The sequence below is a fragment of the Platalea leucorodia genome (assembly GCF_965183815.1).
Source record: "Platalea leucorodia genome assembly, chromosome: 2".
Taxonomy (NCBI): Eukaryota; Metazoa; Chordata; class Aves; order Pelecaniformes; family Threskiornithidae; genus Platalea; species Platalea leucorodia.
In genome coordinates, this window is record NC_138824.1 from 1909421 (window position 1) to 1933824 (window position 24404).

At 58.1% G+C, this 24404-nt stretch overlaps 3 protein-coding genes across 14 annotated transcripts in view; 2 read left to right on the top strand and 1 right to left on the bottom strand.

The window, feature by feature from the left end:
* The window catches only part of RAB6A (RAB6A, member RAS oncogene family), a gene marked incomplete at its 3' end in the record, with an annotated part of 61769 nt that extends 55587 nt beyond the window's left edge, over positions 1–6182 (top strand). For 6 of the 7 annotated variants that reach the window (XM_082337925.1, XM_082337920.1, XM_082337921.1 and 3 more), the window contains 2 exons: positions 2201–2267; positions 5985–6182. In XM_082337925.1, coding sequence (XP_082194051.1) covers positions 2201–2267; positions 5985–6049 — 132 coding nt within the window. Of the gene's footprint in view, positions 1–2200; positions 2357–5984 lie in introns of those variants that run through there. The other variant, XM_082337919.1, reaches the window with a different exon arrangement.
* Positions 6183–13975: 7793 nt separating this feature from the next.
* PLEKHB1 (pleckstrin homology domain containing B1) lies at positions 13976–23853 on the bottom strand. 2 transcript variants are annotated; one of them, XM_082303922.1, is made up of 9 exons: positions 23366–23853; positions 22797–22946; positions 20529–20718; positions 18784–18846; positions 18163–18315; positions 17155–17257; positions 16296–16335; positions 15529–15634; positions 13976–15442 (listed from the first exon to the last, which is right to left on the bottom strand). In XM_082303922.1, exons 4-9 carry the CDS (start codon positions 18818–18820, stop codon positions 15306–15308), a joined length of 576 nt encoding a protein of 191 aa, XP_082160048.1. In that variant the 5' UTR covers positions 18821–18846; positions 20529–20718; positions 22797–22946; positions 23366–23853; the 3' UTR covers positions 13976–15305. The 2 variants fall into 2 exon arrangements, with proteins under 2 accessions (XP_082160048.1, XP_082160049.1); XM_082303923.1 differs by lacking the exon at positions 22797–22946.
* A 320-nt stretch (positions 23854–24173) lies between these two features.
* FAM168A (family with sequence similarity 168 member A) overlaps positions 24174–24404 on the top strand; it is a 208419-nt gene continuing 208188 nt past the window's right edge. For 3 of the 5 annotated variants that reach the window (XR_014227423.1, XM_082304095.1, XM_082304099.1), the window contains exon 1: positions 24174–24300. The gene's annotated coding sequence lies outside the window, so the exon portion shown is untranslated. The remainder of the gene's footprint in view (positions 24301–24404) is intronic. The other 2 variants (XM_082304096.1, XM_082304097.1) reach the window with 2 other exon arrangements.

Sequence of the window (24404 nt, forward strand, 5' to 3'; positions counted from 1 at the left end):
CAGTGAGGCTGGGAGGCTCAGGTTAATGGCAGAGGTTAATAGAAACGTAGATGGGGATAGTAAGCTTTTTTGCTTTGAAATTGGTAGGTAAAATCAGTGAAACACATCAAGCACTGTCTTCCCAGGCCCATATCCTCGTCTCATCGTCCAGATCTCAGTGTATGGCCACACAGTGGTGTTGGTGAAAAAGGGCTGAGGATGCTGGAGGCGGTTTCTAGAGTGGGTATGTGAGGGAGATGATGGGAATGGCGAAGGAAAGGAGCTTTGCTGCCTTCTACCTGTCAGTTTTGTCCTCTCCTCACGTCTCAGTCTCTTCAGTCAGTAACAGACAGTGGTGACAGCAAAGGTCGGACACCAAGGAGCGTAGTGTGCTTGTGCTCCTGCCCTGCAGCGGTCACGGCCACCCCGACAAACCTGGGGGCTTGTTCCTGATTACCTTGGGCTGTATTTGTCCAGCTGACAGGGTTGTCTTAACGTCTGCCCAGCATCGTTTGGACGTTTGGGGCCAAATTTGCAAAAGCGCTTGGGCATCGATCTGCAGAGCTGTTCAGGTACCTACATTCATAATATAAGCAGACTGCCAGTGGCTTGCTTCAGTTCTCTGTGGGAAGTGGGTCACTGGGAATAAGTGGTTTAGCTTTGTGTCATTTGAGGAGAGGACTGAGAATAATGTGCAATAACGTCGATTTAACGCGTTACGGCTGACGTCAGACTTGCACCAGGCGTTTTGGGACTCGCGAGCTGCTGTCGGGCATGCAGCGGGGTGATTTTAACAGACAGATGGACGGAGGTGCTGAGCCTTGGAAACATCTGGTGTCCTGGATGCTTGATAATGTGCAGGCAAGAGATACACAGCAGTAAGAATGTCTGTAATGGTGTAAAAACGTTAATGCAGTTATAATGTAAAAACATGAACGGTGTGTCAGATGCTTTCGTATCTGGGGGTGTGCTGAGCGCATCAGCATGGGACCAGAACTCTGCTAGGGCTGTTCTCCAAAGGCAAGAAACAATTAGGTAATCATTTGATAACGCTGATGAACAGCAAAGGCTGTTGATCCGTCCGTCAGATTTGTCCTGTCCTCCCCTCCTCCTGCATGCACACTCGCCAAGGCACCCAAAAAAGAGAACGCTACTGCTGACCCTTGTGTGGTTCCTACCAATTGTACACGGCAGCTTCTCGGAGAAATCAGGCTCAGGTGAAGGACAGTCCTTCACTGTGCTGTTCCTCAGCAGGAGAAGACTTGTTGCGGGCTCAGGAAATTCAGGTGAATTTTCCTGCGTTAATAGTGGGCAAATCTGGAGGCTCCTCGCCCAGAGGGCTGGGGAAGTGCCACGTGGTGGGAACCGCAAATCTGCGCCTTGGGGGCAAAGGTAGGAAATGTGGGAGAGGGAATTGGGCCCGGTCGGTCTTACCTCTCGGCCTCCTTCCACTTGAATAAAACCGCAAAGAGAGTTTGAAGCTAAGACCTTGCTGGGAAACTGGAGACAGCGTCTAAGTGAGAGGTAGAAGAACTGCTTTGGGATTGCAAGTGCACTCGACACACGTTCCTGTTCTGTGTTTTGTACCCTGTGTGTGGGCTGGACATAGGGTAACGATGGAGCGGATACCAAAAGTTGAGGGTGCTTAGAGAAGGGTTGGGCAAATGCCTGAAAGAAAGAGCCTTTGTCTGGGGCCATAGGGAGCCCGAGCCACAGGTACATGCAGCCTGGAAGAAGGCGCTTAGGGGATGTCATTACGTACACCCCCTTTTCTGACGCTCTTCTGTACGTGCCAGCCTGGCCAACGTTGGAGACAGACTTTGGCTGTTGTGTTGGACTCCACCGGCGTGCCCGTGCCCCTGCGTAACTAACGCTCCGTGGAGGTGTGAAGGTCGAGTTCCCACCTGACGCGGGGAAGTTGTTGGGGTCCGTGGGCTGGGACAGGCGCGAGGTGGAAACGCTGGATTCCAAACAGACCGTGTTTGCAGAGAAGGTGGTAGAAGGTTTGCTGCTTGTAGCCAGTAACATTTGATCTTCAATAACAAAACTGTGGTTTGCCATTTCCTAAGAATAAAGGTTATATTTGGTGTCAGGCTTTTTGGTGTAAGCAGTGTAAATAGTACTGAAGGATGTATTGAATCATTGTTTGAACTGTATCAACCGGGGTGCGCACTCTTTAAAGTACGATTGTTTTGATCTGTTCCCTGTGTGTTTTTTGCAGCTTTTCCGACGCGTGGCAGCTGCCTTGCCTGGAATGGAAAGCACACAAGACAAAAGTAGAGAAGACAGTATCCTTTATGCGTCTGTGCTGCAATTCAGTGGTGGCAAAGCGCTGCCAGGCGTTACCGTGGACGAGGAAAATGCAGACCCTGAATAACAAGGGTGAAGAAGGAGGGAGCCATCTCTCTCCTGCAGCCCCCAGTCATCCCAAAAAGAGGCCTGAGAGGGGGAATAGGGGCAACCTTCGAGCTTGAAGTACTGAGGAAGAAGGCTTGGTGGGACTAGAAAGCTGGGACTAGGGGTGTTAAGGGTGGAGGCCTCTACTGTAAAGCAGGGGAAGTAGGGACGCTTAGGGCTATGAGGTAGTATAAAAGTGAGGACGACCGAATGGAAGCTGAAGGGAGGACAACGGGAAGGTGCAGAAGGGTGCAAACAGGTCCAGAACGTTTCTTTGCTGGGTGTTTGAGCAGGGTGGATGTGGGGAGGGAGGGGGAGGCTACAAAGTGGGAGAAAAGAGCTGCAAAGAGGCCTGAAAAAAAATCTCGGTGGCTTTTGCAGAGCAGATGCTCAGGTCTGACTTGCAGAATCCTAGAATAAGCTGGGTTGGAAGGGACCTCTGTAGGTCTCTTCTCCAAGCTTTCTGCTCAAAGCAGGGCTAACTCCAGAATCAGGCCAGTTTCTCAGGGTTCTGTTCAGGGAAACTTCAGACATCTCCAAGGACGGAGCTCCCGTAACCTCCCAGGGCAGGCTGTTGCAGTGCTTGGCCCCAGGCGGCTCTGGGCAGGCATCTGTGTGGTGCGAGGGAGGAGAAGACTCAGCTGAAGGCATCGGCCTGGGGCAAGGGACAGGAGACGGCCTGAGGGATGGAAAAGGGATAACGCTTTCTGCATAACAAGCAGTGTGGCTAAGTCTGAATTTCTTACCTGGCCAGGCGGGTGTTTGGGGAGGGCAGCTAAGCCCACGTAGGTGCTTTTGTGGGTGGCTTGTGAGAAAAGCATGAGCCAGCAGTGTGCCCAGGTGGCCAAGAGGGCCAGTGGCACCCTGGCTTGTGTCAGGACCGGTGTGGCCAGCAGGAGCAGGGCAGGGATGGTCCCCCTGCGCTGGGCACTGGTGAGGCCGCCCCTCGAATGCTGTGCTCAGCGCTGGGCCCCGCACCCCAAGGCGGCCATGGAGGGGCTGGAGCGTGGCCAGAGCAGGGCAGCGAGGCTGGGGCAGGGGCTGGAGCACAAGGCTGGGGAGGGGCGGCTGGGGGAGCTGGGGGGGCTCAGCCTGGAGAAGAGGAGGCTGAGGGGAGCCCTCCTCGCTCTCTGCCACGGCCTGAAAGGAGGCTGGAGCCGGGGGGGTCGGTCTCTGCTCCCCAGGAACAAGCGCTGGGACGAGAGGGAACGGCCTCAAGCTGCGCCAGGGCAGGGTTGGGTTGGGTATGGGGAAAAACTTCTTCCCCCAAAGGGCTGTCAGGCCCTGGCCCAGGCTGCCCAGGGCAGGGGTGCAATCACAGTCCCTGGAAGCGTTCAAAACACGTGTGGACGTGGTGCTTAGGGACAGGGTTTAGAGGTGGGCCTGGCAGTTAGGTTAACGGTTGGACTCGATGATCTCAGAGGTCCTTTCCAACCTTAGCGATTGTGTGATTCTAAAAAAACGTAGGAGTGGTTGTGGTTGCCTAGCATAGCTCTGGAGGTGAAAGAAGTTCTGCGATAAGCGAGCCACTTCTTACAATCTCACCTGACTACCTGCTTCTGCTCGCTTGGATTAGAGAGGAAAGGTAAGGCGGAAGGCGGAGAGAGGGCTGCCTGCCTCTCCTCCTGCAGCGAAAGCGCTGGATGGGAGGTGAACGAGCAGGGGAAATCGCGGTGGGTACTTCCAGGTGGGAGCGACGAGGGGTTGCATTGCATCCTGATGGAAAGAGTTGGTGAGATGCTAGAAGTGGGTGAGCTTTTTTGAGAAGAGGAACTTTTTCAGGGTTGTCAGTTTTCTTTGCAGCAGGGATCGCGTAGCTGGCAGCCGGTAAACGGAGGAGAAATGGTGCTTTGGAGGAAGGATGCGGCAGGAGCTGTGGGAGAGGACAAGCCTGGTGCTGAAACTACATCTGTAGAGCATCTTACTGCATAGGGGAAAGGAGGATTTGGGAAGCTGTGGATTGCAACTGCTAAGGCACAAGCTTACGGACTTGATCGATCAAAAGTATTTCATTATGCAGGTCAGCAAAAGGTTAATGAGCACCAATCTTTATTAATGAGAGGACGGTGGTAGAATGCAGAGGCAGTGGCTGATGGGCCTGCTGTTTCCCTATCAGGGAGTTTGATCACCCGTCTCTAACCGGGAGTGCAATAAGGACACTTGGAATTTGACTTCCTGCAGACTGCAGATAGCAGAAATTAAATACGATTGTCTCCCGGACAGCTGCGCCGGGATTCGTGGTGGGGGATTTTCCATAGGCTTTTTTGCCCAACATTGAGGGTTCAAGGATCTTGAACTGCTCGTGCTCAGCGATGAAGCTGGCAAGGCTCATTTCGAGCATCTCTGACTCTGAAATGTATATTGGGGTTTAGATCGGCGAAACAAACGGACCAAATATTTGAGATGAATTATTGGTCTTTTGTTTCCCTTTTTATTTTCTCCGAACCTCTGTAAAAAGCAACTTCAGCCCCCTAAAGAAATAAGCGGGAAGTACCAGCTGTGTGCCCTATTTGCCTCTCTAACTGACAAGAAAAACGCTTGAGACTTGTGCCGAACTGCCGTGAGTCGGGTTTTTTTTGGGGGGGGGGGATTAGTGTTCAAACCTCCTGTGAAAGGCAGCGTTGTAACTGCACCAGCTGGGAATTGCAGTGCCGCGAAGGGACTCGGAGCAGCGAGCCCTCCTTACGTTCTCGGTGGATGTTGGCTGTCGTTGCGAGGGGTGAGTTCGGGGAGATGGCAGGGGGTTTGTCGGCTGGCGGAGGGGCGAGCCGAGCGGTTTAACGAGAGGAAGGATTGACGGGAGAGTTCAGGGCGGCGCGTACGGAGCGGCGTGTCTGCGAGCTGTGGGTGGTGTAAGCCCTCGGGGGCTGGCGATGCGCGCGGCGTGAGGAGCAGCGGCCTCGCTAGGACGTGCCGCCGGGGGGGTTCCCTTAGCAGGGCAGACGCTGCCGGCTGTATTCACACCCCTTCTTAAACCCACGCAGGCTCTCCTGCCGGCCCCAAAGCCGAGCGCGGGCAGCGGGGTGGGACGTGCTTGCCAGTTGGCTGGGAAGTGTAGCGTTTGAGAAGGAAGGGAGCGGTCTTCCGCGGGTTCCTCCAGGCTCCTGCTCTCTCCAGGGCTTAGCCGGTCCTTGAGGCAGCGGGTTGACCCCCTCCTGGGTGCCCAGCGGCTGGAGGTGCTGCTCACAGTGCTGGAAGACTGAATCTAGCGTTGATTTGAAACCGGGGCTTTGGGAGCTGTTACTGGTTCCCTCTGCGAAGGGTGATTAGACGCTTCGGCGTATAGATCTTGAATTACCATAGCAATCGCTTGGGAACAAGAAGAGATCGCTGGGGAGAAGCAGACTCTGGTTAGAGCCAGGCGTTCGGGGCCTGACATTTTCTGCTGCGTGCTTCAGAACGTGCCAGTGTCAGGGCGAGAGGGGCTGCTGAGAAACCTCTCTCTTGACTTTGGTTCGAAACTGGTCTTTTCAAGAGCTTTTGAAAAGCCTTTTCAAGTATTTCGCTGGGAAATACCGAACTGAAAACGCCAGTCAAAACCCTGCCCTCCCTCTGCTTGGTAGGGAGGCCGCGTTGGCTCGCTGTTTGCCTTAACTGATTTCTTCCAGTGATTGACATAAAACTGGAAAAGCCTCAAGAGCAGCCTGTCAGTGAAGGAGGCTGTTCCTGCTAATACCACGTGGCTTCTACCTTTCTCCAGAACATCACTGCTTTCCCTCCCTTTACTCTTCATTGACTGCAGTGTGAATATTGGCTTGAACCTTCCCCTTTCAGTAATAACGTATTGCAGTTCATCATCGCTGGCTGTCTCGTGGAGATGATCTATTAGCTTCACAAGCACACACACACACACACAAAGAAAATGTCAGTGTCTTCATTATTTATAAGAAAAAAAAAAAAGCCAAAATATTCCAGCGTATTCTAGTTATAACTTTAAAAAAAAAAAAATAGGTACAATTTCTTAATATTTGTTCCTTTTTTAATATGTTATGATATCGCACTTTGAAATGATGGAAACTGAGTAAGTTTTGAATTGGACTTAGACGAGATGTACGTGCAGAAGAATGCTTGCAAATCTTACCCATTTGATTTCTCTAACAAACTGGAGACGACTAGACAGCAGTCAGAAACGCAAGCGGAGGTGGCGTATGCCGAGGTTTAAATGCTTATCCTTACAATAATAAAAAAACCCAAACCCTAAAACCAAGCTCTTAATCGTTTGAGCAGAGATAGTCTGACTGGTTTTCAAACCCCCAAACGTTTTTGGAAACGCAGCCTTAGCGGGGGGGGGTTTCGACACCACGAAAGGCTACTGGATTTTTTAGTTCTTGCAGAGGCAACGTGAACACATTTCCAAGAAAGCATACTGAGGGGTACGGAGCGTCTGTGGGGACGGGATGAGCGGCTTCGGGAGGATGCGGGGGGGAGGAAAGGGTGGATGTGCATTAGCAAAACACTTGCAGGAAACAGGAGAAATACGTTTCGAGTGCAAGATGAGTTTTAAGAGCATTTTTTTTTTTTCCTTTTATGTAGAACACCGATGAAGTAAATTATTACTGCCCGAGAGATGGGAACGTAAAGTTTCAGCTGTTTGGAGGAGAAAGCGTTTTGCTTCTTCTTTTTTTGTTTTAGGGGAAATAGGTGAATTCAGGACCGGCACTAAAACCTGCCGAAGCGGATTGAAACCTTTTAAATTTGGGAGAAAGAGGAAAGAGCAGCTGGATTACCCAGCGGAGAAGCTGTGTTCACAGGCCAGTTCCCGGCTGGGAGAGAGGGAGCGGCGGAAGCGGGGGATGGCTCCCGCTTTTCCATAGCGTGGCCGTAGGTCGACCGGGAAAGGGGTGTTTACTTGGATCACGCAGAAATCTAGTTGAGAGGTCTTAGATGGAAAGGAAGGGAGTTTAATAGGATGGGAACCAACTTACGATTATGCAGATTTATGCCTTTATTTTTTAGCATTTTTTTATGTTCAGTCTTCCAAGCTGGTTTAGTTTGGTTCACTAGAGCTGTATAGTTTGGTTAAATAACGAGTAATTTAGTTTTCTATTTAACTAGGCTTACAATTAACCATTTTTCTTTGGTATTTATTTCTTTGCTTAATTTTTTACTCTCTTCAGTAATTTTGTGTTTCGTTTTGCTGAGGAATCCGTTTCGAGCTTTGCTGATGTTGCGAGATGTAGCTACCCGAGAAACACGGAATCGAACACACTAGAAGTGCACCCTTTTAATCTTTACTAGTCATTGTGAAGTTGCTGTGTAAGTTAATAAACACAATTGTAAATACATTGTTTGCTGGGCGAATACGGCCGAGTTACAGTGCAGGAAGGAATTCTTGAGTCTGTGTTGCGATTGCTACTTAAACGAACAATTGCAAGCAAATATTCAGGCTCCTCCTTTGTTCTCTTCTGCCCCTCTACCATCTAAACCAACCGGGGGAGAGAAAGGGCATCGTCCTCACCACCACTTTCCCCAGGAAACGGGCGTAAAAGATTCGGAATTGGTCATTCCTGAAAGGAATGCTAGGCTCGTGCCCTGCCCTGGGTTTAGAGCAGCTCTGCACAACAATAACTTAAAGGCAGAATGAGATGTAAAGTGCTTTTATAATGCAATATTAAAGGCGAGTTTTTTTGACGTGGCATGTCTTGAAATAAACATCGATGATATGTGACAAAGGATCATTCTTTATTTAAAAGAAACTCTTGGGGGGAAGGAAACCTGGCTACTTTTCCTGTATTGTACTGTTCTTAACTGTGCAAAAATGGTTCATCCTGCTGCTTGTTTGGTTTGGTTTGGTTTTTTTTTCGTTTTTTCCCTTTGGTTCTTCAGGCAACTTACGTTGGTCATCATTTGGCTGTTTTCCACAAGCACATTTTTGCTTCCGATAGAACCAAACCCCTGCGTTTCCCACAGTTAGGAGCTTTAAGCACTGGATTTGCGAGGAGCTGGCTTGTCACGGGCGGGTTACGGTGGACCGGCACCTCGGCTGCTTTTAACAGAAGCTGCTTGCGGCGAGCGGCTGCGCCTCCGGGAGCAGGTTTGTGCTGTGGGCCCGTCACAACTCGCTCCAAAATAAAGGCGTAGAGAGGAGCGTGCCCGCGAGCTCGGCGTTGGGCGCAGCCCGGCGGCTGCGGGAACAAGGAGGGGTCCCCAGTTGTTTGGCACTTACCCCGCCGCGGTCTGCTCACCTGTGACCCGTGGCCTTGCTGATAGTCAGTGCTTAACGTCACCACAGGGCTCGATCCCGTCCTAATCCCAGTTTTCCAGAGAAAAGACACTTCAAAGCGAGCACAGGAGCAATACAGTCTTAATTTCTTATTATTTTTTTTTTCTTTTTGCACCATAATTCCTCGCACCATCCGTCTATCGGGTTTTAGGTTTTAATTTCATTTTGCTCCATCGACATGGCCAGTAGAACCACGGGAACAGGCTTTTTTTTTAATGATGATTTTGTAAACAGTGAAGGTTTCTGCTCTGTTTCTTTTCTCCTCCCCACTCTGGCTTGATCGTTGTACAGTACATTATGCAGCTATTCCATTACTCACTTTTTGTCTTGATACAAGTAGTTGAAGAAATTGTATAAGGGGAAAAAGGTTCCTTTTCTTCATGTTGGAATGTCACTGGTACCTCAGCTCTGTTTGATAATATGAAACAACAACGACGACGACGAAAAAAAAAAAAAATCCTTAGCGCTTGAACTAAATAAATACCTGTCTCATTGGAAAGCTCTGGGTCTCTTCTCTAAGTACGTCCATCAGAACGCAGCTTCCTGGGGGTGCAGGGCGTCAGGCTGCCGCTTCTCGCTCGTGTTTCTTGGGTTGGAAGTGCTGCAGGAGGCTTTTTTTAAGGGCAAGAGTAAGCTGGTTTTTTTTTTTTTTTTTTTTTTTTTTTTTTTGGAGGAAAGATGGTGGAGTTGTGTGCTTACTGTTCCTCCCGTTCTGTCCGGTGTCTCTGCGGTTGTTTCCAGCGATCGACGAGTGATGCCGAGGACGGGCAGAGGGAGCGCGTCCTTTCTGGCCGTTTCTCCCTCTCGAAACGCGGCCGTTTCCTCCGTTCCCTTCCGCAGAAGTGATTTCGGGCGCCTTGGGCGGCCTCGCCGCTGCCTGCTTCAGCTTCCCGGGCCGCCTGCTCCGCGACAGCCGGCGAGCGAGGGTGGACCGACCCCGCCTTCCCTCAGGAGGATCCTCCTGAAGCCTCCACCTTGCCGGAGATGGCAGACGAGGGCTGCGGGGACGGGTCGGTGAGTACCAGTAACAGATGCTCTTTGACGGAGTTATCCTTGTCTGGTATTCTAGGGAAATTTAAACTGGTTTTGGTCTGGTAACACCAGCAGCCTAACTTCTGTCGCTTAAAAAGACCGTCAATAAATAGGTCGTTAAATTTGACGAGGATGAAACTTGAATGTAGCCTGTGGGGATGTGCTGGGGTTGGCGATACGGGAACAGCCGTGCGGGGACAGGTCACTGGAAGAGGCTTTCGTCGCCGCGGGGAGCTTCTGTTCCTCGTACCTGGTGCCTCCAGCTCCTGTCGGGGCGGGAAACGGGGAGACGCGCCCGGAGAGCTGCCCGAGGGCTCTAGGGAATGGGAGGAGGCACCTGAAACCAACTCCTTCACCTCTCAAGAGTGGGTTTTAGGATTAATCTGTTGGAGGGAGCTGAACTTAATATAAGCGGGTGTTGTCTCGCGATGGTCTCAATTCCTCCGTTCTGCTCCCCGTTGCTGTTGAATTACCGTAACGCTGCTGCCGTCCGTAGCCTTGGGGCTGTCCCCTCAACTACTGGTATCCCCATTTCCCGCCCAGAAAAGGGAGCTGGATTAAACCGGAGGGAAGGGGCCGTCTCTGGACAAGGCACGGTCCGGGGGCACCGTCGGCTCCGGCGCAGGATGCTGGTCCTGGCCGCTAGCTCACGGCTGCAGCGGGTCGAGCTCTCTGCTCCCGACCTCGCTGGATTTTATTAGCTGTGAAGTCAGATAGGGAGCGTCTGGCTCGGATTAGAGCCTGCTCCGTGCCGGCGTTTGCCGATGGCTGCTCCGCTGGCGGGGTCAGGCCTGGCTTTGCGGGGCTGGAGGAGCCGCAGCGTCCTCCCAGCAGCGTCCGCAGAGCTGCTGCGGCAGCCGACGCCGTCCCCTCGCTGCGCAGCGTCCCTTTTGCTCCCGGCGCCCCAATCCCTCAGCACACCAGACCCCGAGAGGACTCTACCTGATGCAGCAGCACCTTTTTCCACGCTGGGCACGTTCCAGCCCCGAAAAGAAGATAAACGGAGGGCGGGCAGGCTGCTCCTCGCCCTGCTACCTGCACCGCGGCTGCGGCAGACGCTGCCAACGCTCCCGCAGTCAGGAAAGCAGCTGCAAACACCCGGACCTGAACACAGCCTCTCCCATCCATGCTGCCGGAGCGCTCGCTGCTCAGCTGCCTCTGTCGTTGCCTGAGCTGGGCTTTCCAGGCTCGCCGGGCTCGGTTTTTCATCGATTTACAAAAGGATCTCTTTTTTATTTCCCCCCCTGCTCTCTACCCACCTTTCCTTCCCCACCCCGCTCTGAGCGCACACCAAAGTCAAACGCGGTTTTCTTATAAGGTTTTTTGGGATCATCTTATAGCGGCCGAACGTTACCGCCTGCCCGGACTGACGCCGTAACCACCCGGCTCGGCCGTGCCGGGAGTTAAACGCCAGCTGATTGCGGTGACACGAGCGGCTCCGGTCCCCGGAGGACGAGGAGCAGGGCAGGGCTGAAGGCAGCTGGGTGAGCGCCGTTTCCGAGTCGAATCTTCCCGGCTCGCCACCTGTTTCCGAGGTTTTTGGGTATAAATTAAAGCCATTTTGAGCGCTCGCTGTCGGCCACCTGGAGAGCACATCTGGAACCCGGATTGTGTTCGAGGCTTGATTAAAGTTCCCGCTAATTAAAGCGCTGAAATGGCTGTGTCCCCCCTGCGCAGCCCGTCGGCCCGTCCGCCGTGCTGCCTGCCCTCGGATACAGGAGGGAGAAAGCGGTGCCTGTCGACGCTGCCGGGGCTGGCGGTGGACTTGGCGCTGACCTTTCCCGCCTTTATCCGAGCTCGGGAAGATGGGACGGGGTGGAAATTCGGTGCTTGATCCTGACATTTGCCGAGGCGTAGCAGCCTGCGACGCAGCCGCTTTATTTCCAGAGAAGTGGGGTTTTGATCACAGCGAGGGTCAAGCGGGCTCCAGCCGATTTCTTTGCTGTGACATTCGGGGATTTCACCTTGCAAGGCCGTTTGCGGGCACGCTTGGACGTTACCCGCTTCTGCCTGGTCCTTACCGCGGATCCCGCCGCGGTAGCCCTCGGTTCGGAGGGGGTTTTGAGTCGTTCGGGGCTTCGGCAGCGATCGCTGCTGGGCGAGAGGGGTCGTACGAGTCGGTATGGGAGCGTGAATGGAGCGCGTCACCCCTCATTTCTGTTTTTCGGCTCTTGTCCCTCTGGTCCTGCGCGGCGTCGGTCCCGCTCGGCCCCGAAGGCCCCCGGGGAGGCCCTCTCCTGCGGGCGAAGACCTGAGCGGAGCGGAAACCAAGCCGGGTGGTTTGGTGGACGATGGGTTTGGTTGTTTATGCTTCCAAATTTCTTTTTAACCTATTTAATTGCTCCTTCGTTTAGCTTCCTAACGAGGGGTCTGGCTGCCATCAGCTCCTCCCACCGACAGCGCGAAGACCCCAGGAGTCGCCGCTGGAGGCGCGTGCTGGTCCGTCGCCGCCCTTCTCGGCGGCCTTGCCTGGATCGCTTGGCGTCCCCGGCTCTTCGGGAGACCGGCACAGCCCCGCTCGGCAGGAGAGAAGCAGGATCAGCCCTGGGATGTTCGGGTACCGCAGGGACGGGGAGCGCGGCGGGGCCTGAGCCGGGGAAAAGGAGCTTTTGCGGGTCAGCAGCTGGACGTGGCGCGGGAAGGAGAGCCCCTTTCCAGGCTGCGCCGCTCCCGGCGAAGCGTTTCCAGATGTTTCCATCGCCGGGCGTGCCTCACCCTTGGGTTATGCGCCTCGTGCGGTAAATGCCTGGCAGCAGCTCCCAGCCCGGCACTGGAGACGGGCTTGCCCTGGAAAAGCACCGGCTTTTCCTAGATCTTCCAGCTCCCGGGATTGCTGAATTCCCAGAGAAAAGAGGATTTAGGGGATGTCCCCCTGCTTGGCCTGTCCCTACAACTGCCTCTTCCCTGCCCGGCCGCTCTTGCACCCACAGGTTACGCTGCTGAGACTCGGATGCTTTATTCCCACCAGGGCTGGGCTCGGCTCCGTGTCCCAGCCTGCTTCGGTAGCAGCCAGATGCGCTGCTCCGCTTCCCGGCAGATGGGCCAGCACCGGGGAGTCTCCGTCGGCGCTAACTGGTGGCGGCAGTGGCAGCTGGGGCTGGTTTAGCCCCGGAGTTAAACCAGGCTCAGTCCTTGCACCCTGGGACTTCGTGGTGGGGACGGGTGCCCTGCGGCGGGTCCTGCTCCCCGGGCTCCTTCCAGGTGGAAGGAAAGAGCCGTTGCTCCCAAAGCCCTGGGGGACGCCCTGCAAAGGGTCTGTGCTCCTGCAGGGACAGCTTTAGGTGGAGGCGACGCCGGAAAATAGGTCGGAAAATAGGTCGGAAAGCGGGACGGCAGCTCCGGGCGTTGGGCTGAACCGGGAGGGAGCGGGGCCAAGCGCTGTTCGGCCCCCACACAGCTCGCTTCCCACCTGAAGTCCATCCTAAAAGCAGGCGGGGGGGTGGTCGTTTCATTTCTCCGCGTCCCCCCTCCCCGCTGCCGCAGCAGGAATAACGGCGGGGGCCGGGGATCTGTGGCAGAGAGCGCGGGGCGCCGCGGGCAGGCGCAGAGGCGAGCGTGCCGCACGCGGGGCCGGGGTCAAGGCGAAGGCGGACGGGACGAGGGCGCAGAGGGGTGAACGGGGCCGGATCCTTCCCCTCCCCACCCCGGCAAGCCGGGGTTCGTGTGTTGAAACCCTGAGCCCCTGCCTTAGAAAGCGCTGATTTTTTTCTAAAAGCAGGGGGCAGGCCAACCTCAGCTTCTCTCCGTTTTGCAAATTCAATAGCGATGCTTTTAAACCATTTCGAGGCTTAAAACGGGGCGGGCAGGGCCCTGCGCTGCACCGGTCCCTTCGGGAACGGAGACGGCTCATCCCGCAGGCGCCGAATTTGGGGTGCAGAGGACGGAGCTGCCCTGCCAGCGCGATCGCGGTCCTCGAGCACCGCGGCGAGCGGGGTTTCTCGGGCAGCTTTTTCCCTTCCGCGGCTCTTCGAGGCCGTCGCGCCGCCTTCGGAGGCTGCGAGCGGGACCCCGCGGTGCCGGGGACGGCGTCTGGGTGCTGCGAGCTCTGCTCGAGCCCCGTTTTTGCGAGAGGGTGGGTTTTGAGCTTTCCAGCGGCCCGTCCCTCCCCTCGAGCTGCCCTCGGAGCTCCCGCTTGGAAAGGGAGGAAAAGGAGGGGACGGGGGAGCTGGCGACAGCGGCACGAGGGGCACCCAAACCTCCCCACCCCCCGAGATCGCTGAGGGTGAGCAGCTCCCTCCTCATCCTCCCTCACCCGCAGGCTGGGTCTCAGCTTTCGCTGCCTTTATTAGACTGCGGATAGCTTTTTTGTTTGGTTTTTTTTTTTTTTTTTAATCTTTTTCTCTCCAAAAATCGATGCGGTTGGCGGGAGCGGGTGTGCAGCAGCAGCGAGGCAAGGGGGGCCGGGCGAGGATGAGGACGGTGTTTTGGGATCCCGATCCCCTGTCAGGCATGGGGATGAACTGATCCGGGGCTTTAACGGGGAGAGCGGGCTGGGGCGCTGGTGTCACTGGTTTTATTTTTAATCTAGCTGTGTTTTTCGTTTGTAATTCTTGAATTTGTTTAGTATCGATGGCGTCTCCAGGATAAAATCGTGCCACTAAGGGTGACGCTCGGCAGCTGCGCCTCTCCCCCTTCCCTCGGCGTCTGCCCGGTGCTGCCCCTTGTCCCCTGGCGCCGGGGCCACCCAGAGGGAGCGTGTCCCCCCCTCAATCCCAAATCCCCACTTCTGAGATCCCGGCTTGGCTGCCAGAAAGGATCCCTGCTCCCCAGGGAGAGCTGCCCTTGTCCCCAGCTGATTTCCCCCCCGCCCCTTCCCAAAAATCAGGGTGAAACTCAAGATGCTGCGTGTCCCTCCCGCCGTGACTGCCGCTTGGCTGGGGAAGCTGTGATATTCCCAGAGCTCTTCCTAGCCCCAATTCCCAGGGGTTTAGCCCCAATTCCCAGAGGGTTTCGCACCATTTCTCCCGCTTGGCCAGGCCCAGGGGACCGGTGCAAGGCTGGAAGCGGGTGGAAATCCTGCAAAGGTTTTTATCCCCCTTAATCTTTAATCCAACCTGCCTTGAGCATCCCTGGGATCGCCTCTCGTGTCAGCGCCTGCTCCGGCTCCAGCGCTGGAGCCTCCTCCCAAACAAGCCCTGACAAAGCAGCCGCGCTGGGGGGTTCAAAGCTGGGGCTGCAAAAAAACCCAACCACCCATCTCCCCAAAACAGCTGTTTGGAGCAGCGCCCGCTCTCCCCCTCGCTCCAAAAAACCCAGGTATTTCTGCAGCCGGCTCCCCGCAGAGCTTTGGGGAGGGGAGTTAAGCCAGGTTTTGGGGCTGGGGCCCTGCGCCCTCCCCTCCGCCGACAGCCCCAGCCGCTCCCCAGGCCCTCTGCGGATGGGAGCCGGACACTGGGGGGTTTGGGGTAGGTTTTTGGGGGGGTCTCTGAAGCACGTGGGGGTTATTTAATGCAAAAGCTGGGGCTGGGAGGACATGGGATGGGTTTGGGGCTGGGCCTCTGTCCCCAGGGTGCAGGGTGCTGAGCAGGCTGGTTTTGGCAGGCCGAGGGTGGCTCGGGGCAGGTACCAAGCCAGGGGTGAGTTAAACCAGGCTGGGGAGGCAAAGGGGGCCGTGTCGGGGGGCTGCGACCCCGTTTCGGGGGGCCGCATCCTGCGGGAGGAGAGCTCGGGGCTGCTAAAACCAGCAGGGCATCCACATGAAGGAGCCCAGGGCGGCGCCGGTGGCCGCCCCCGCCAGCAGCCCCAGGGCCATCTGGTCCCCGGAGACCCGGTAGGGATCCTCGCGCACGATGACGTGGGTCACCCCGGGAGCTGCAAGGCAAAAAGGGGGGTGAGCTGGGGGGCTGGCGGGGGGGGAGAGCGTCCCCCTGGCACCCCTCCGATGCCAGCGTACCCACCTCCGTACTGGGGGCCGTAGTGGCCGGAGCTGATGTAGGCGGTCTGGTGGGAGTCGAGGGGCACCGTCTGGTAGTAGTCGTCGTCGTAGGGGTCGTAGACGTGCACCTGGGAGCGACGGCAGCGCGGCGTCAGGCTGGGCTCCAGCCCGGGGCCGCCGCCCAGCCGGCGTGGCCAGGCCGGGGCCGTGCCTCGGTTTCCCTCGTGTGTGACGGGGGCCTGAAGCGCTTGGGTTCCCCTGCCCTGCTGCAAGCGGGGGCCCGGGGTGTCCGAAATGCCAGGGGCAGCCTGTGCTCGAGCACCCGCATCCCGGGCCTGGGCTCAGGTCACCTGAACTCTGCCCCTGTCACCGTAATCATATTCCCTGTCACCTTAACTATGTCCCTGTCACCTTCTGCCCCATCCCCCTTAAATTCTGCCCCCATCCCCCTTAACTGTGTCCCTGTCACCTTAACTATGTCTCTGTCACCTTCCACCCCCGTCCCCCTTAAATTCTGCCCCTTTCCCCTTAAATTCTGCCCCCTTCCCCTTAACTGTGTCCCCTGTCACTCTGCCCCCGCCACCCCCGACCGCTGCACAGCGTCACCCTCGGCTCTGTCGTCAGCCGTCGGTGGCACCGCCAGCGGCCTGCTCTCTCGCTACCGCTCCTCACCCTTCCTCCCCGTGCTCCGAGGTGCCCGATGGGCGTGGGGGCTCGGGGGGCCACCCCGAGCTCGGCGTCGGCCCCCGCCCGAAGCCCGTGCCCCGCTTTTGGGGGATGAAGCCTCACCGGGGTGGATTTAGCCTCCAGCACGGCCATCTTCCAAGCGCTGCAAACAAAACAGAGGGCACCCGGTTTTTGGGGTGTGCTGGGGGGGCGGGAATCGTCCCCGCGGGGCTGGCCGGCACCTCCGCAGGGCACACACGCGTCCCCCTCCCTCCCCTCCCGTGAGCTGGATGTGGCCTTTCATGCTTTAATTCTTAATTAATCTTTAATTCCTGCTTAGCCAGCGCTGGGTTAATGGGGGGGATGGGGGCAGGCAGGAAAATGGCATCTCAGTTGGGGGGAAAAGCGGGTAACGGATGAATTTCCACTCGACTGGGGCCAAGCTCAATTGATCAAGCTCAGCTTGAACATCTCCCTCCATCTGAGTTCAGCTGAAGGTTTCCCACTTTTAATTTTTTTAAATACATTTTTAGAATTTTTATTAAAAATTTTGATTTTTATAAAAATCTTCATTTTTATAGAAATAAATAGAAGGGGAACAGCGCTAAAAGTGGGTGTTTCCTCCTGCCGGGCATGGCTTTAAGCCAGCAACAACTTTGCTTTCGCACTATTTATCGCCAAATACCGATGAAAACCCTTCCCCGGCGATCCTCCATCAGGCCGAGAGGAGATTCCTCATCCAGGAGGGAAACCCCGCCCCGCAGGAGGCCGACTGCTTGAAAATCCCTGCTTTTGGCTCTGAATTATTCAACGGGAACCCCAAATCCCCACCTCTCGCCCCACGAGCGAACGCGGGTGTTTGAGAAAACAAGGGACGTGGCGGGAGCGGGACGGGGCTCTCGCACGGCCCAGGCTGGGATAATTCGGATGAAAAAGCCGCCGAGGGAGATTTCGGTGCCGCGGCGGCGGGATTTCGGCTTACACGGCGTCGTCCTCGCTCTCGGCGCACAGTGTCGTCTTGGAGCCGTCCCGCAGCACGACGGTCAGCAGGCAGTCGCGGGTTTTCCCCTCGGGCGGCTGCACGTCTGGAAAGGGAAGGGGCAGGATCCGGCCTCGGGGACGGGGATGGCCCCGGGACCCTCCCCGTCCGCCCGCGGGCTCCAAATTACCCCCGGCGTGAGCAGCCCCGCGCGCTGCTATGGATGCGACCGTTAAAACACTGCTGGGAGGCCGTGCTCGCAATTCGGGTTTAATTCCAGCTCCGCTTGCAAGATACGGTCAGGATCCCAAAGGGTAAAAGCCAACGCGAGGGAGGAGCTGGCGAGCAGAAACTTCCACCCCCACGGCAGAAAGAAAACGGAATGACAGAAAATTGCCAAAAATCGCCGCCGAGCTGCGTTTGCTTTGAATTTGCCAGATTGCAGCCGGCACCCAAATTTTGTGGAAGCGCGAGACGCTCGCCGCTGCGGTTGGATCACTAAGAGCAAAGCCTTAAATCCGCGAGGCTCGCTTATACCGCGCTTTCCCCCAGCTCAAAGCTCGGCGGGACCCTGCGGTGAGGGTAAACCTGGGGGTTCGTGCTCCCGCCGCGGCATCCCGGCTTCGCCGCCACCGCCGGCGGCCCAAGAAAGGCGCTTTGTGCGGCGGCCGTGGGCTGCCGGGGCCGAGCCGAGCTGCTGCTTTGTTCTCCTTGTTTGTGCGAGACGGCGAGGGATGAGTCAGGGCCGTGGGCTCGTGTTTTGAACGAGCGCAAACCAGGCGGAGAGTTTCTCCTTCCTTCCCCGTGGAAAAGCGACGGAAGAGAAGATGCAACGTGTGCATCTCACGGGGGACGGCCCCGCGCTGGAAAGGGGTGAATTAGGCAGCCTGGATTTTTTGGGGGGTGTTTTAGATGGGCATGAGCACGTTTAATTGGGCATCAATTAAAAGGGGTATGGCCCCAGCGCGAGCCCTGCGCGGGATGGGCTTGGGGACACGGGCCTTTGCTCACCTCTGCACTCGCGGCCGGTCCTCACGTCCCGGCAGCTGTATTTGACGTGGATCCGGCCGTCCATGTCGCGCTGCGTCGCGTCGTGGTAGTAAACCAAGCTGCCGTCCAGGTAGAGGACGAACCAGTTTCTCTTCCAGCGACGCAGGATCGAGCCTGACGGGATGGGGAGGAGGTGAAGGAGCCCGGTGGGATCCGGCCGGCGCGCTCACGAAACCCAACGCCCTCCCCCAAATTTGCGGCCGGATCCCACCACCCCCTGCAAGAGCCGCTGCGTCCCGCAGGCGCCCCGGGCCTGGCACGAGCACCCGGGGCAGCGCGACCAGCTGGTTTTAAATTAAGAGCTGCCAAAAAAGCCATCAGGGCATCTCGGCGCTGCCCCGCCGTGCGCGCGGGACCGGGTCCAGCCCCGGACGTGGAGCCGCGCGTCTGTTTTCATGGCAGACGGCCGCTCTCTCCTCTTACGTAAATCCGCGAGCGGCTGAGCCGCGATTTCCTCGCTGCCGTGGATTAACCGCCCGGGTCGGGGCCCGTCCCCGCTCCCAGCATCCCATAGCCAAAACCTCTCCGTTTTTTTTTTTTTTCTTGGGCTCCCAACCTGGAAAGCGCAAGGGTCGCACTTACTCTGCCGCCAAAGCCAACCGCTCTTCACCAGCGCCATGGCTGCGGGAGGGTTTTCCGGACCTGCTGGCATGGGAAAAATACCCGGGATAAAACAGCAGCTCCTGCCTCACCTGCGGCTTTTCCCCCGGCTCTCACCTCCCCGCCGCCCCAGGAGCGAAGCGGGATGGGGATTCACCCTCGTTGCCCCGTTATTTTGGGTGGGATGAGGCGAGCGCTCGGGTTAATCGGGGTTAGACAGACGTGGGATTTCATCATCTGGGAAACGTGGCGAAGGCAGGGAGGAGGAACTCCAGCCACCTTTCTTTCTGCCTTTAATCCCAGTGGGATTTAGGGATTATCATCCCGTGGAGGTAAGCGGAGAGATCCGGGCCGTGTATGAAAACAGGCAGTAACTCCCCACGGCCCCGGTAACTTTCCACGGCAAAACGACAGCCACGCTTGTTTGTTTTCCCTGCCTGGATGGAAATGAGTCCTTAATAGGGCCATGAAGTCATCGCTCCCCGGGTCCCCGAGCAGAGCCAACACCCCGGGGCCAGGCAGGAGCGGGTCCCCGGCCGCAGCCCCCCGATAACCACCGACCCCAGCGCCCCAATGATGGGGGCTCAGCACCCCAGGGCGGCCTCCGGGACCGCCCGGCTGGGTCCCCTCCTGGTCTGGGGGCACGATGGGGCGCAGCCCCCACCCAGCACCTCGGTACCTGCGTTACCCAGCGCCCGAACCCCCGGGTATCCACATCCCCCTGGGCTCCGCAGCCCTGGTACCCCCATCCCGCCCTGCTTACGTCCCCCCGGTACCTGCATCCCCCCAAAATCACAGCCCCGGGGTACCTACAGCCCCTGGCACCCTCGCCCTCCTGTACTCGCACCCCCCAGGTACCCCCATCCCCTGGTACCCCCTCCCGCAGTACCCCCATCCCCTGGTACCCCCACCCCCTGCACCTGCAGCCCCGCCGGTACCCACATCTGGTACCCCCATCCTCCTGGTACCCCCATCCCCCGGCACCCCCATCCCTCGGCATCCCCCCCCCCCGCCCCGTACCCACATTTTGGGGCGCCCCCCGTCCCCCCCGTCCCCGCGCATCCCTCACCGGGCGGAGGCGGCGCGACCGGTCCCCGCTGCGGGCAGCGCTCGGCTCGGCCCCGCTCCGCTCCCGCTGCCCGCCCTGCCCGCCCGCGCTGCCCGCCGGGAGCTGTAGTCCGGTACCGGCAGGAGCAGGCAGGGCCAGGGCGGCGGGCTCGGCTGGGCAGAAGCATCCTAAGGTGCTGCCCAGAGGGAAAACGTCGCTTTTTAGCAATTTATCTCAAAAAGAGAAAGATGCCCGGTGCCGGGGGTTTTCTCCCCAGATCGCCCTTTTCCTCCGGAGACGGAGCAGCCGCACGGTTGGGAGAAACCGGGCAATCGAGGGGGTCCGGACCGGGAATACGGGGGCCATAAATACGTGGGTGCCCCTGGGAGGGCTCAGCCCAACCGGGAGCCCCCGAAGCCATGGCCGGGGCGGCGAGGGGATCCCCGGGGGTCTCCTGCCCCACACGGGGTGGGAGCGGAGCCGGGCACGGGGAGGTGAGATGCTTGGGGGATGCAGGACCCTCCTCCGGTGCCGGGAACGGGCCTGAGGAGGCGTTTAATGCCGCAATGGGATCTTGCCGGAGCGCGCGCACCACCGGCAGGAGCACAAATCAGAAACAACCCAAATTTTAAGCACCTAAGTGCTGGGCTGAATTGAATTTCTGAGTGGGGTGACTTACCCTCTGGGTTAAAATCAAGGTCTGACCCAGCTCCTCCTGGAGTTAAGAGCAGAACTATCGTTGATGCCAAAGAGGGATGGGCTCAAGCCGCACGTGCTCAAAGGCTGCAGGGTTGGAAATGCTTCTGGAGCTGTCGCTGCGCATTACCGGGGCCCTTCGCCCCGCTCCAGGCGGCCGAGGCTTTGCCAACCTGTTGGGAGCGAAAAAAAAAATAAAATACAGAGGTTAGGAGCGGAGGAGAGCCCGGGATGCATCCCTGCGGCCGGCCGGCAGCCGGCAGGAACGCCGTCCTTGGACTCCGGCTTCTGCCAGGCAGATTTGGAAATCGTGGACCGGAGAACAGCGGGGAAAACGAGAGATTGAATTATGTGGGGAGACCAAGAGCTAAGAATCACCCAGCCCCTCTTATCCCCTCCCTTTCTTCCACAAAACGAGGGCCAGCAAGGAACAGCTACATAATTTTTACATCTCTCTCCCCGTATGCGTACGTAGGGCGCGGCCAGGCAGGCGTCACCCGCAGCAGGCAGGATTTGTGCGTGGGCAGGGACGCGTTCCCAGCGAGACGAGCCTGCGGTGGGAGCCCACGGCCTCCCCCAAAGCCTTTTTCACCGCCCGGGGAAGGAAATAGCACATTTCCAACAGCTCCACTCGCGCGCTGGGAACGGCCGGGCCCGAGACAACTTAGGGAGCGCAATCCCTGGTGGCTGGCTGGCGTTACGCGGCTTAAAATACAAGTCAGGTTATTTATAGTCAAGGCTAGGCTGATAATAAAGATGTTTATTAAGCATCTGGTGGCCCTTAATGCAACAAAACCCCCCATCTATTCCAGCAGGCTTTTCAATGCAAAGCCCTTTCCCCTCCCCTCCCTCCAGCGCCGGCATTACTGGCCAACAGCGGGAATTAAATCAATCCAGCGGCACGCAGGTTGATTACAAAGGAGTTAAATTGCAATCGCCCCATCGGCCGGGGCGCGCACAGGCAGCCCCGCGCATCCCTCCGCGCTGGTTATCGGGCTGCAAAACGTCCCGGCGGCGCGAAATATTTCAGAGACGCGCATTTGGAAACCAGGGGCCGGGCCAGACGCTTCGTTTTGTGATTAATTAATAAAAAAGTTCCCTTAGGAAGGGATTTGGGCTGAAATTTGGATTTACGCTGGGTTATCCACTGCCCCTCCGTAGGTAGATGTACGCCACAGTTTTGGTATAAATTGTTCTCAAAGCTTTTCCGCCGCGTTATCGTGAGCTCTGCCACAGGACCGGAATAATTTGTCTCCTTGACAGCAAAAGGACACGCCGCCGAGTGAAATAAATAGATGCTCTATTTAAAATGGCAGCGGATTTTCATGGGGTTGAAAATCTATAGCGCTGCACTAATGGGTTCTGCTTGGCTGCAGCCCCCGGTCAGCTGGCAATCAAGTTTATTCCAAGAAGGAGAGGAGGGAAACGATGATAGCGACAACAACAAAAAAAAGAGAGCAGAAATAAATCCTCCAGGGAGCAAACATCAGCGCAGCCCACGTGTTTGTGATGGACGGGCCGAAATGGCAGGCGTCGGGGACTGCAAAGCGACGGCGGTACCATCAAAACATCCCCAAATCGCTCTGCTTTCCTCAGGGGAAGAAAACGATGCTGGCGCTGGATTTTGGGGGGCTTGGTTTATTTATCTTTTGCAAATTGGGGTTTTTTTCTTTGGTTAGATGGGATAAATTTGGGGCACACTGGGTGGAAATGGTGACTGGAGGGGCCAGGGTATTTCCAGCTGGCAAAGCTGTGCAGGTGGAAGAAGGGAGAGGCTGCAACGTGGGAACAGCCTCGGCCCCTCGCAGAGGAGCCAAATCATGGATTTCCCCTCGTTTTCCGTAGCAATCGGGTGCTGCTCGGTAAAAGAGCCGGACTTTGAGACTTCCAGTTTGTTTTTCCTCCAGCTGGGCTCTGTCCGTGTCTCACCCGGCGGGGTCGTTCCAGCAAGAAGCTGTCACAGAGCGGTGTCTCGGTGCCTGGTGGAGATCTCCCCCCGTCCCAGCCAAAGCCTTGGGTTTTGGGTATGAAACAAAGGATTTTTGAAACTCTTCCCATGCCTCACGTGCCGTAGGAAACCAGCGTCTCCCCCGGTGGGTCTCCTCCTGCTGTGGAGGCAGACGGGCAGAAGCTCTGGGGGGTCGGACCCGTTGTCCCTGTGCTTGAACCCAGGGAGAGCCGTGGGTGAGGACACCTCAACCTTTGCTCTTTCTCTTACTAACACACACCCGCTGTTGGGACAGGTCGGTACCCGGCTCACAGGGGGGATAAAACCCACAGGGTGGGCTGTTAAAGACCCCCCCAAATCCTGCTGGAGCCTCCTTTTGCTGTACAAGCTCGGGCGTCGCTGTGGCTGAGCACGTCCCATCGATGCCGCCAGCATCCGCCAGCATCCGCCACCCTGCGAGGAGGAGAAATGTTTCCTTCGACGGGGTTTTCACGACACCTCCCCGCACCAGCCCGTCCGCGGGGTGCGAAACTGCGGCGAGCAGCTGGGGCGCGACCCTTGCCGCCCCCGGGACAGCCCCGTCCCGATCCCCCCAGTTCCCCGGCGGGGGTGGTTTGACGTCGAGCACTCGGGGAAACAAAATCGCCAGGGAAAATCTTCATGAAAAGCAAAATACTCCACACAGCAAGGAGCGGTGTGACAGGAGGGATCAGGGAGGGGAGGCGGGGATGCACCCCTGTTGGTGTCAGGCCCTGGGTGAAGACCCGCAGGAATTTAATTCTCTACCTCCCAGACACCAGCGCTTTCCCAAAATACTCCTTTCTCGCCCTAAAAGCAGGGCGCTGGGCTGCGGTGACGCAGTTTGCACCCACCTCATAGCCGCGTTCACCGGTGGGTGCTGCCGGTCCCTCCTCAAAGGTTTTATGTGAATTTTTCCCGCCCGTTCCTGCATGAAAAACGAAAAGCGCTGGTTGGGCTCCCGGAGAAGGGCCCCTTCCCCTCCCCGGGCTGCGGGGGCCAGCAGCCGCCTTCCCCAAGTGCTGAGGGGGTGCTGCCCCCCGGAGAGGGGGAGCAGGGAGGGGTTTTTGGGGGGGACGCAGGCGAACGGGCGGGAAAGGGGGCGAGGGGCCGGGGCGGGGTGTGAGGCGAGGGGACGGCGCGAAGCCAGGCCGCGGCTGGAGGAGGAGGCGGGGGGGGAGGGAGGGGGGCGCAAGGCCGGGCCCCGGGGCTCTCCCCTCCGCTCCTGGCTGCTGTAGGCCCGCCGGGCGGCCTGCGGGCCGTCTCCCGGAGCGAGGCCCAGGCTCCGGGGGCCGGCGGAGCTCCGCCTTGCTCGGCCCGGGGCGGGGGATCCCCACCGCGGCCCGCGTCCTCCCCTCAGCCAGCGCGGACTACGACTCCCGCCAGGCCCCGCCGAACTACAACTCCCGTCATGCCTTGCCGCCCCGCCCCTCCACCCCCCGCCGCACTACACCTCCCAGCAGGCCCCGCGCCCAGCCGCGGCCCTGTCTCCCTCCCCTCCCGCCGCACGGACTACATTACCCAGCGTGCCCCGCGGCGGCCGCCCGGCGCTCGGCCCCGGCGGCGAGGCGCGGGGCATGCCGGGAGCGGTAGTCCTCACGGCGCCCGTAACGGTCCCGCTGGTGGTACTCGCCCCCCCCTCCTCCGCCCGCCGCCGCCGCCGCCCCCTCCCCCAGCGGCTGCCGGCAGAGGCAGGAGCCGCGGAGCAGGCAGCGCGAGGAGGGGGAGCGCGCTGCCGCCGCCGCCGCACCGGCAGAGGGGACCGACGCCACCGCCCGAGCAGCCGCAGGTGAGGGGAGCGGGGAGCGGGGCGGGGGGGGATCCCCGGAGGGCGACCGGCAGCGGCGGCGCTGAGGGGAGGGGGGGTGCGAGGCGGCGGGTGACAGCGGCGGG